This window comes from Lasioglossum baleicum, chromosome 3, assembly GCF_051020765.1.
Source record: "Lasioglossum baleicum chromosome 3, iyLasBale1, whole genome shotgun sequence".
Taxonomy (NCBI): domain Eukaryota; kingdom Metazoa; phylum Arthropoda; class Insecta; order Hymenoptera; family Halictidae; genus Lasioglossum; species Lasioglossum baleicum.
The window spans coordinates 5,433,368-5,445,816 of NC_134931.1; the positions used below are offsets into that span (position 1 = coordinate 5,433,368).

At 38.9% G+C, this 12,449-nt stretch overlaps 1 protein-coding gene across 3 annotated transcripts in view; it reads left to right on the forward strand.

Moving 5' to 3' along the window:
* The window catches only part of LOC143221936 (uncharacterized), an 87,867-nt gene continuing 75,418 nt past the window's right edge, over positions 1-12,449 (forward strand). For 2 of the 3 annotated variants that reach the window (XM_076447613.1, XM_076447614.1), the window contains exon 1: positions 1-390. In XM_076447613.1, the coding sequence (XP_076303728.1) occupies positions 301-390 (90 nt within the window). In that variant the 5' untranslated portion in view covers positions 1-300. The remainder of the gene's footprint in view (positions 391-12,449) is intronic. The other variant, XM_076447615.1, reaches the window with a different exon arrangement.

Genomic DNA, 12,449 nt, shown 5'->3' on the forward strand with positions numbered 1-12,449 from the left:
TGATGGACGGGTCAACCAATCAGCGTGCGTGATTTCCTGGCTTCGCTCAAGTCTCGTGGTCCTCGGCTAGCCGGTCGCCTGTTGTTTTGCACCGTGGCTTTTCTGACTCGGTCGTTCGTTGATCTGGGTGGCGGAACGCGTGTTGCAAACACCGTTGAACGTCAACGCGCACGACGAGGACGCGAGGCCTGCTCGACGAGCCACGGTCGCAGCACAGACGATATCCTAAGAGACTTCTATTGTCCTTGGCGACAAATATTCAAGCGGATCGTTCGCCCCCTTCTTGTCGCTGCAGTCATCATGATACCGTATTCCACGTGCTTGTCTTTCGGGGGCCGTCGCGACGCTCGTCGTTGGGTGGTGCTACATGATGAGTCCTCTCCCTACCCGGTGAGTCGCAGAACGAATACGCACGAGAACGCACGACGCGTCGCTACCGGCCGAAAACAAGTGACCCCGGGTTCGATGAACGTCTTCCTCGGTCACCTCGATTTCTAGACTCGACCCCGTAATCTGCACAAGTGCATATATCTTCGTGTCCCCTCCGTTGTATCAACCTTTCTTTTTTCGTTCGCATCCCCGTGCCCGATTCAGTTAGTTCGGTGCTACTTTGTGTTATATAAAACGCTGCCCCGATCCACTGGCAGATGGACGGATACACGGACGCCGATATAGCATGGTGTCAAGTGCAAGCATACCGAGGAAATTTTCACAGTTCATTGAGTATCGGTCATCTTGTCGTAAAATATCACTTAACATCGCTTAAAAATATATACCTTTATGGAATATATATAACAAAAGCGTTATATCACGAAGACTCGCCGACACAATTATTTCCTTTGTAAGCTTAAACCGTCTGGACGTCGACACGATGCTTTTTGAATTCCAATTGTATGTAGTTTTTCTTTTTTTTTTTATTCACTGTGTTTTTTAAGGAAATTAGCGTTGCAATTACTAGAATTGCGTGATACATCGTGAGTAATAAGCAGATTGAGATTTATGCGCTTGAAATGCGTTCAGCGTAAGATATAATCTATGGAAGTATGATGGACCCATACAAATGCATTGAAAATTTGTATATATCCACTGGAATCACCGTTAGACATCATACAATGCGAGGGGAGTGTATTGAAATTCACGCCAGCATAATATCCAAGTGGACGGTGGCTGAATCCTCAGCCTACTTCATTAATAATTTCCCCTGAAACCATGCATTTGCGTAGAATTCCATAGTCTAATGATAATGCCTTCGGGCTTAAAACTAGTTGTCCGGAACCTCACCGTACTCGCACTCTAACTTATAAATACGATGTAAACATAAAGAAGCTAAGCTCGAATATGTGGATCAACTCTATTGAGCCTCCAGAATGTTCTAATTTTGGTCCTACCAATAATCCAAAATTCTCGAACGAAAATATAAATACTTTTATTTTTAATTCTACTTTCCATTTCTATTTCCTTCGTGATTGAATTTTCCGTTTCGGTAATTTATTTGTTAGGCACGTTGATGCATTAATTATGAGAGCATACAGAGATAGCTATACACCACTGTAGATAATTCGATCACATGCGACACACCGGCGTTTTTCAAGAACTAATTTTCACCGCGTATGCATGAAATAAGTTGTATTCCATGGATACACGTAGTTTCAGAATTCCGCGATGTCGATAGCGCATGCGCAATTCGCACTCGTGGAATGGTTCATGAATATGGCTTCAGAACTCTGTAGTAGGAACGAAATTCAAAGATTTGTAGAGCAGAGGTTTTAGAAGCGGGTAATTCTGAGAAACGGGTAATTATCGAGCGGCCAATGACACATGCGCTTGTTTTGCCGCTCATCTGTTTATTTTATCCCTGTAGTTGCACGTAATTAGAACGATCACGTCATGGAAACGCGCCTAAAGGCACCTACGGCGACCTCTTTTCCCTCGCGTATTCCTAGGGCATATTTCCCGCCCTCACGAAAAATTGGCCAATAAGGGAACAACGAAGAGGAAGAATTCTCTAGAATTCTAAATTAAAAATTCTAAATGTTCGAATGAATGCCTAGAAGAAGATTAGTTCATTTAAATAATTACCACTCTATTTATAGCTGTTTAGATAGATACCTAGATACTCTACAATGCTATGTATATGTTACCATTTAAATGTTTTATGGAACATTTTTATTGTACTGTTAGAATAAAATTTGATATCTTCCAACATCTCTTGACTCTTTTATTGGAATGAACAGTTAAATGATTGAATTTTATTGCGAAAGAGTGTACTAAAATTTGTTATTTGTTATCTACAAGCTGGACTTAAATATCGTGTGTTATCACAATAGAAAGTAACGTGCACATGTGTACTTAAAATATGGGTACTTTCATTTCACACTTGCATATATGGATTTCAAAGCAGGATATAGAAATTTTACAATTTCATTCGGTTTCATTAATAATAGTTCTGAATGCTTTGGATAAAACACAAAAAGAATGGAATGTACTAGTCGAATTTCCATCAAAAGTGAGTATCCTATGCTGTTCCAAATTCTTTGCTGTAGAAAATCGATGTCTGACAAAATTTGCATAGAAATTTCTCGTCGTGAACGTGCCACTATAGAGGTTTTTCGTGAAGAGACGTCACTTAGAGGGGAGTCGCTATTATGGTGTCGTTCCGTTCAAGATGACCTAGCGGGGGCCACCATAATGTCGCATAGTATCTAAAGAATTAAATTCTTTTCGTCCTTTACACGTTTTATGTTTTCAGAGGATTTTTTAAAACATATTCTGTGAATTAGCATAATCTCTCTATAATTTAAATAATATAAGAAGTTGAAAAGCGTAATCGAAAACTGTATTTTTATAGCGTAGATAAAGAACTTTTGTGGCAAGCTTGCTGTATTTCTTTTTTGAAGGTTTCAAAGCCGAGCTTACAAAAAAGTTGTGCATGCATGCACACAGTACTGTATTATTGTTATCTCTTCTTTTCAATCGAGCCATAGTTGACAAGAATTTTCAATCGAATGGATGAGCGACTAAAGCTTTGCAGTATTTTTGATCAGTTTGATTCAATAGAATTTTCAAGAGTGACAACGGCACCTTCGTATCCGGATGAACTTGTAGCATCATCATTTCGTTCTGTTATGATGACATATTTTTCCGAGTCGTTAAGTGAAGTTATTTAAACAATTGTGTTCTGGTCAATAAATGCAATAAATATACAAAAGAAAGAAAAGCATACTACATAATTGAAACAGAAGTTATTTTTACTATCAAAGAGCTTGCCTCGATTTCTTTCACCAATTTCTCCTACAAGGGTTGTTTCTTTTCCTCAAGGATGGTCCGAATGTTTAATAGGGTAATTAAAAAGGAAGTTAGTCAGTTGGCTTAAAGTGCTTTCAAGATAGTGGCGCTGTCGAACCGTGAGTAGAAGGGATGGAGAAGGTACCATCTTATCGAAGTGTCTCGGCGTCTTCGTTAAAATGTATTTGACACAGGGAAGCTGCTGCACGTTGATTTTCCTCTTTGATCACTTATAAATTTCCCCCGTTATTCAGTACCAAAATCGATTGGAATCGCTATGGATGTTTTAGTGGTCGACAGTTTCGTACTCTGATGACAAGTGAAGCTGAATAAAATTCTGATATTCTTTAATTATTTCAATGCTTCTACCGTTTTAAGTTTCGCTCACTAATTTTTTGTTGCAAATGCTTAAAATCCCCAGCCTATTTATGATTTTGCGCTGTGTAATAGACAAGACTATTTCCAATCTGAATCATCGTGAATACTGATCGACAAGAAATTAATTTCACCTATTGACACAATCCCATTTCCGAAGCACGTTTTCGAATCAGGCCTCTGCGACATCTTTGATGGAGCCGTCGAGCAACACACAGAACAGCCTTTAAAGGAAATTGGTGACCTATAAGGATACGAAACTGCCTCGTTAGACCCGATTGCTACTTGGCCGAAACGATAACTTTAAATTGTAAATCAACGGAAATTATGAATGTATTTACATAGATGAATATTAAACTAAAGCGAAGTCCGACTAGCGAATGTTTCAAACAAAACTGTTGGCGAGGTTTTAATTTAGTTCTTACGTCTGCGCGTCGATAAGGTTCGCTTTCGTTGCTCTCACCGCCAGGCCGGTACTTTCTTCGGGATTTTGCCGTACGCGGCCATTTATTAGTTGCGCGGCAATTAAGCACGCAATCATATGCGCCCGGTCAGATGTAATTAAAAAGACGTTTGAACACTCGTTCCGAGCAATTTCAATTACTGTCTTTTGCCAGAGCACGCGTAAGCGGGAGCCCACACGTTTGATCGGTTCGGAACTTCCGAGAAAAAATTAAAAGTTCTCACAAAAACGTTTCATTTCCCCGTACTTTGCCACACGGAACGTGTTCTTCTTAAGTGGCAGAACACGCGGCATCATGCTGAACCTGGAGGACTGCTCTAGTTCTCCGTTTGTTCTGATAATCATATTTCATATTTAAATATCCGAGCAGAAATGAAAGTACTATTTTAAACGAACAAACGTATCAACTGCAGAATTATTTATTGCTTGTCGAACTGCGCAAAAAAGACATTGTTTTGAGCATTAAATGCGGCATACACGTCTGGCAAAGAGTGTTTTTTCGAGATAATTTTTTAGCGACGGTAAAAGCAAGAGGTACACGAAGAAAATATTAACATGGCAATAAATATTATTTGTTTTCTATTTTTGGTTAAATCATACCAAAGAAATGGAGAAATGATTTTTAACGGAATGGTGAAATACGTTCTATTTACCGAAGAATCGGCAAAGTACGTCCGGCTCTGAGTACCACTTACCAGCGTATCACCATTTACTCATCTACTCGTCCTGTGTACGTGTTTGAAACGAGTTTACGTGGCGTTGCCATTTGCTACTAATGCGTTTTTAGACTCTGCGGCACGTAACCCCGTAAAGAAGCCACGGGGGTGCCATACAATGAGGCTATAGAGGAATTTATGGAGTTACAGGAAGAGAGTGGGAAAAACAAAGCGAGACAGAGTGAGGACCGTAAAGGAGAAAGGGTGAAAATCACGGGGGTGCCACTTTCACGTCGATCTACGGTGACGTTAAAATCTTTCATTAAGTGCAATTGGCTGTACCTTAACTACTCCTGCCTTGTAATATCACGTCGAACGCGTTACGAACATTTCGAACGGCATTAAATATAAATATCATTTATCTTTTTCGAATTGAAATACAAATTTTTCGTTATCAACGGTTGGCCATCAATGTAAATTTTGAGCGAAAAAATGTTGTCTGTCCTTCAGAAAATGATTAACGACCGAGAAATTATAATCAGCGTAGCCGTGAAAGAAATTGCAAGCGGTTCACAATATAATCGAAGAGTCCAGAATTTGCGTCGCAAGCGAAAGACCGTTTTCAGAAACTTTCCATACGCAAGATTTGAAAAACTCATTTGAATAACTTTCGCAATTAATTTTCGTATCTGCACAAAAATCGTTTTCTATCCAATTTTTCAAACTTATTCAATCGGGAAAGTAATTAACGAACGAAGGGCACACCGACGGCAAAAACAGACAACGAGAAAAGTAAAACGCAATGCAATTTCGTTCACTGGAATGGTAAATTGTTTTAGTCGATGCATATTCGATGCTATTAAAAACAAACAGATTCGTTGTCGTGACAATAAAGAAACTAAATCATTTACATATAATTGTGAATAGTTCCGATATTTTCGGTTGTATGAAAGGAAGGTTTCTCACGAGACTGCGGATTTCATAGATTTATGACAAAAATGAGTTGGTGCAATTTGGTGCATATTATTTTCAATTAATAAGGGTCATTAATGCGAATAAAAAATTTTAATGTATTTCTTGCAATTCATGTAGACAATTTATCATAAAGATTCGCATCACGTTCTAAACAGTAATTATTTATTTCGTAATTATTTGGTAATTCCAGACGCAGAGTCAAATCGATAAAGGGAATACCATTTTTTTACGCCCCATTTTCGAGAAAACCGAGTTTGAAAATCCATCGAGTTAGGAAGTAGATCCGATCCAGTCGGCAATAACCAGACGCACCAACCGATTCCAATCTAATAGCGCGCGTATCCGCCGAACTTTCAAACTCGATTTACTTGAAAACGAGAAAATATTGTTCCTTGTTTCCAACTTGTTTCTGCATTCTTCAATCGCCAATTGACTTGTGCTATGATTTCGGAAACATCCTGTATAATTACACGACTCAAATTTCACGAAGTGATACACGAATACCAGACATATTCGTGGTTTACTCTACACATTTGAAGTACGACGATTGTTGCGAGTCTGATGATCCGCAGGACGTATTCCACAAATTTTCAACATCGCGTGTCAATAAAGCTGTGTTTACAGCGTCGATTTCAAGTGCAGATTTCGCATTCGCGGTGTGGAATGACGCGTCAGCCGGAGCTGGCTCGTGCAGTAGCACAAGTCGGCACGGTGTTCCGATCTAAATTCGCAGGAACGCGACAGCTTGAGGAATGGTTCCGAACACGTTTGTGTGGACGCCAAAATTCCTCTTAGAGTGCGTGAGATCGTTTCGCGGACAATTTAGTTGATGGTGACTGCGCCCTCGGTCGCGGCACCCTCAGGAACGATCCGTGGGGTCCTCGGAGACTCCGAGGTCGGTCCTGCCTATTAGTAAATATTACTTAACATTATTACCTGTCATCTGACGTCATTGTCGGCGGACTAACGAACGAGGACACAGTCGAGCCGGTTGCGTGCTGCAGTTTCCACGTACCATCATTCAAGTCGCATCGATTCGTATCGCGTTTCGGATCGCTTCATTGACAACTGGTTTCTAATTGTCGGAAATCATCGTATCAACAGGTAGACGCCGCGATTTCATCGCTGGGATATTTAATTAACGCACGTCGTACGTGTTACGCGCATACACCATCACTCCATATTTAGTCAAACATCCTTAAATCCTTGATTGGACCTTGAAAATGCACTTTGAAAATCCAATGATTAAATTGTATTATATATTACATTTAAATAATTCTTACCATTATACATTGTATAATGTACCCTGTGAACCCTTATTAATCGCGCGGAACAATTTCTCAGCATATAGTGTAGACTCAAAAGCGTAATTGTCAACCGACATGCTTTCTTCTCGGAGGATTTTCTGATTAAAGGAGGATAATTAATTGACCTTCGTTTAACCGAGATTCACTGCACTTACACTTTAGTTCCGCCTCTTTTATAGGTTAAGCAGCAGGTCAGAGAAATAAAAATAATCCATAGAAACTTCGCACGTAGACTGCGAAAGTTCAAAGGTTCATAAAATCCATGGATATTTTAAATGCGTGGATTGAATGCATTTTGAATTCTAGAAAACAGATCTAAAGCGACGTTACCAGTCCAATCGTGGTAAATGTTGGACCAATAGGATTCAATCTCCTCACTCTACAAAGGAGACTTGTATTTAATGAATAAAAAGAAAGAAACTGATTTCGAAGAGTCAGGTTTAGAAGTGGTTTTAATCCATCAGTTAATCGGGCATCTCTCCGTAAACGTCGTCTTCTGAATCGGTTCTAGTGTGACACACTCTCTTTCACGCGAACCCTCTTAACTCCGTTTGTTCAGAAAACAATCTAAGTTTAGCATAGCCTTCTAAATGCGTCGTGGATCGTGGACAACTATCTTAACTCGTCTCGCATACCCAACAACACCATTCGTTTTTCTATTTCGATGATCGTTTCTAACGATGTTACACTGGAGACGCCACACGCGATGTAAATAATTCAAATTCGACACTGGAAATCGTCAAACAGAGTTTGTATAATTTTTCACGCGACACGAACTCATTCTTCCCGCTGAATTATAGAATTTTTCAGATTAACGTCGGTCGTGTGTGGCTGACACAAGTCGCTGTTAATTTTTGAAAATTCGTTTCGTTGTAATACATATTTGGGTTGACCGAGTTTCACACGAATTCGTGGAATTCAGAAACGGTTAAAATCACTGTGATCAATTTTACAATAAATTCTACAATAATTCTCAATTTCACAATAAGTATATCACTATGATTTTGTGAGATCTTTGGGATGAACGCTCGACAGCCGACGCGTTAACAACAAGAAAAGAATAAGTCTTGAAATAGTGAGCAATCGTTGATCAAATGTCAGCTGTCTCTCATAAATAAAGCCAGATAAAACATTCGTATGAATATTGATTGACAGCTTGCATATTGGGTTATCCAGTTTTCTACTCTTCTTATGCAAATATTAATGGTAAAAAGTTTTTTATTCTGTTACCTTTTTTCTGCAGCTTTTAACGTGTTTTTCTCGTTTGTCCTAAAAATACATTGCGGCCGTGTTTTCAATCCTTTTCCACGCACCATACGTCAATTTTACGTATGCAAAAATGTTTGAGAAAATTTATTTAGACTTTCATTGTACTCGCGATTTAACGGAAATGATAAATATTATTTATTCTTCACTGTAAGTTTAGATTCTAAATAGATGTGATTAAATTCGTGACAGATTAGCCCTCCGAGAGGATAATGCAAAAGCAGAGAAGTGACAGTCTACATGGTCAAAGAATTCGAAAATTGCAATCTGTCGTACTGCTGTGTGAATGCTGGTGTATTATTGGGATTGTGGTGTGACAGGCTAACCAGCATCAGTGGTTTCGGTGAATTATTCGCGTTTCTGCTTACTAATCGCGCGGACTCACGACTGAGATGTTGCGGAAAGCTTTTAACACCGAAATTTGGATATTTGAAACGAAATGTCACGCGAACGCGGTACTGGCGTACTCGATTAATAATTTCTAAGCAGTAAATTGATGTCAGTCCATCACTGATATCAAATTGTATTTGCACAGTATTTGTGGCTCTGTGCATACTCGTTTACTTTGAAACGATCGATTGAATGAGCGCAATTTTGAACTCATTGTCAAACGTTAATTGCCTCCTTCCATTGGAAGACGACTGAAAACTGAATGATTTTTTTTCACGATTTGTTTTATTAAATGTTAAAGAAAAATATCCCGTCTACGTAATTATCCCGCTAATTTTGCTCTTGTTAGCAGCTTCAGTATAACAGCTAACAGTTTCATATTAAAAAGAATATACATATGAAATATGTGCGATCTAAATTACAATGTCTCATCGGAACGTGACACGGCCGTCGCCGTTGTAGTTCGCAGGAAAAGATAAATATGGCAGAGAAGGGTGAAGAGAGATGGCTTTGATCTTTCTTTGGCTTCATTGTGCTCATTCTTCTCTTTCCCGGATATCTTCTAGTTCCTGCTCCATTCTACTCGTCCGCGTGTATACGAATTTCACGAGCTGGTGTATCCAAATCCAGGGAATAAAACTGTGACCGGGTTGTTTGAAAAATGATGTCGTCCGCCGATGACAAAGCAGCGAGACAATGGTCAACGACGCGGCCCGATGGATGGGCGAGTTCAATAATGTCAAGGGAGCAAACAGAAAGCAGAAAATAAATGGCAGCGGATTATAAAACATCGATTTCTCTCTCTCTCTCTCTCAGTCTGGTTCTAGACGAGCGTTTCTCTAATTGGCATTTAACCCATTAGCGTGGCTTTCTGATCTTCGAAGAAAAGCACTTCCCTTGTATATAGCCACAGTTGATCCTATTATAAAATCGATTTTCATCCGACCGCAGCTGATATCTGACGTCGCGTTTTTCAGATTCCTTTTTTTTCGTTCTCTTCCTCCTTTTTTCCGGGCAGCGTCAGCCCCTGTAGAATCGACAAGATATTTTCAGAAGGAAACATGCTACCTCGAGAGAGAGGGAGAGTTGGGGAGGACTGCGAATGGGAGCTTACAATGAAAAATATTCGCCCTCAATATGGCGTATTTACCGTGGATAAATGGAATTTCATTGTACGGTCCTGCGTTGCTTTAGGCTTTCGAATGAAACGCAAAACAATTTCTTAGGCGAAAAGCTCCGGGCAAGCTGACAGCGCTAAATCACGCGAAAGAAATGGGGAGAATGCCTGCTCCTGGATTAGAGCACAAATTGTATACACTATTTCAAATACTTTTATCTATGTCAAAGAGAAGTGCATCGATAAAAAAAGATCATATGTGCAGCAAGTATTCATTATAAAAATTAATGTTCGTTGGGCACAGTGTGAAAAAATTGGACTGTGATTTAAAGAAGAATTTAATCATCACACTGCGAATTTTATGGAATTCTTTTATCATTTTTACACAGTGCTGGACAATGAATTATTTTATATTTTGTAAAAGGAGAAGACCGCGCATCGTTCCATTAATATCTTGTTTGAATATCGTCATCTGCTATGACGTGTATTTGCTTTCTACACATATGTGTACGCGACACCTATGATTTGTTTTTAATATTTGCACGATTTGAATTAAATATTTTCTGCGACGGAATATGTGCGTAAACAATAGATCGAATACTGTTTTGTGCTATTTCAACAAAGAGGGATGTCACAGTGGAGTTATTTTTCACTTGATAAACTAACGAACATTTTGAAGTCGGGTATTTTTTTACTACAGATTTTTAGATCCCCTCTAAATGATGTTTCAAAATATGTGCGAATAATGAACATGCAATCTCTTTAACATCAAAGCAATTTACCCAATTTAGTCCCACCCTAAACGATGTTTCCTAAACACGTCGGCCACTGATTCAAAAATTGTGAAATTTAGCTGGAAGTAAAAGCATTTTATCCCATGAACCAAAAACGTAAATCGAGATTTATGATATTAATTTGCTTCTGAATTTCGCAAATCGTAAACTTTGGTACACGCTCTGTATTGGCGCAAAAATAAATTTGAAACTGTGGTGGCACGGTCAAAGTAAAAATAAAAAATGCCCTAAATGGGCTACTGTGAAGCGGAACCCGACATTTCGTTTCATTTTGGTTCCAAATTCTGTTTGGAAGCCAACATCCCTTCGCATGCGACCCACAAACCGCCGGTTCGTCACCCCTGACTTACGTTATGTACGGAGGACGCCAATTAGCGTCCTACATAAATATGTGAAATAGTCACATTGTGATGCGTAAACATGAGAAGCGCTTAGTTCTTGCAAAAAATCTATAAATGCGGCGTTCCAGATAGTTTGCGGTACCGTATTTTATAACTTCCGTTGTATTTTTTAATTTTATGTTGGTAGTTTAGTTAATTTAGCACGTTCGTTATCAGCGTCAAACGAAATTATTTAAAATTGGAGCGCGTGGTCTGATATTTCGAAAATACACACCATTTTTTCATAACCATATATTCTGTCATATTTTACGAGAGAGTTTATTTCATTAAAATTTATTCGAGGAATTTATTATATTTAATTTGAAGGAAACAATTAATTTTTGCTGCTATTGTCTAAAAATGTTCCCGTGACGGATCATTATTCGCAATAGAAATGGTCCATTTGTGAAATATCAATCATTTCAGAAAGACAGCAAAGAGATTAATGGAATTCTCCGATACTTTCCTAATTAATATTAACACATTATTCTGTTATTTATTATATTACGCTAATCGTATATTTCTCAGTCCTCGTAGAATTACAAATTGCTATTGAAATGAAACAACTATGACAAGATTAGCTCAGAATTAACCGAGTCATGTTTCACTTTGTTGTTTGTCGTTCATAATAACATGATGAGATACGCTACTCCTGAGAGATTGCAGAGCAAAAAGCGACAATTAGGTGTAGTTAAATATGCAACGATTATCCGGGCATTCTGTATGTATTAAATCGTAAAGAGGATTGCATTTCCCGTTGTATGCATAAAGAGACTACATATTATACATAGTAATTTACCTTTCGACACAAATAAAACGGATCATAAACTATCGCGTAATAAATGAACTTAGTTAAAAGTAAACTTCTCGAAACGTGAACTATTCAATTAATCGAAAATGGAATCAAGTGTATGCGCATCAAAGACGTCTTCGATGAAACGTCAAGTGGAAAAAGGTTAACTGTGAGTTAAATATGATACTGGTTTAAATAAACCTGGAGTTTTTTAATCGTAGTTGAATTCCGGATAATCTAACACAAGAACGAAAACACGATTCTTTGCGACTTGCGATGTCACTGATATCGAAGTGCGTCATAAAAGTTGCCAATGATGAAGTATATGTGGGAAAACGCAAGGAATTGATGACTCGCCCTAATATATTCCGTGTCATGCGCAGCTCATCGCCGGTGTCCCTTTAATCGTTACGCGATAAACATAAATACACCCTGCACGATGTGAGAAACCGGGTTCAGGGCGGGAAAGCATGGAAGAGTATGAAATCAGTCAGGTGTACGTGTCGGGTACATAACCCTGTATAATGAGCTCGTAAGAGTCGATGAATCCCGGGCATCCAGCTTCTGGAGCCGTTGAGTGATCGTGTGCGCGCGCAATTTCTAGGCAGACCGTTTATGTACTCTGTTCATTCTCGTCCCCGGACATGG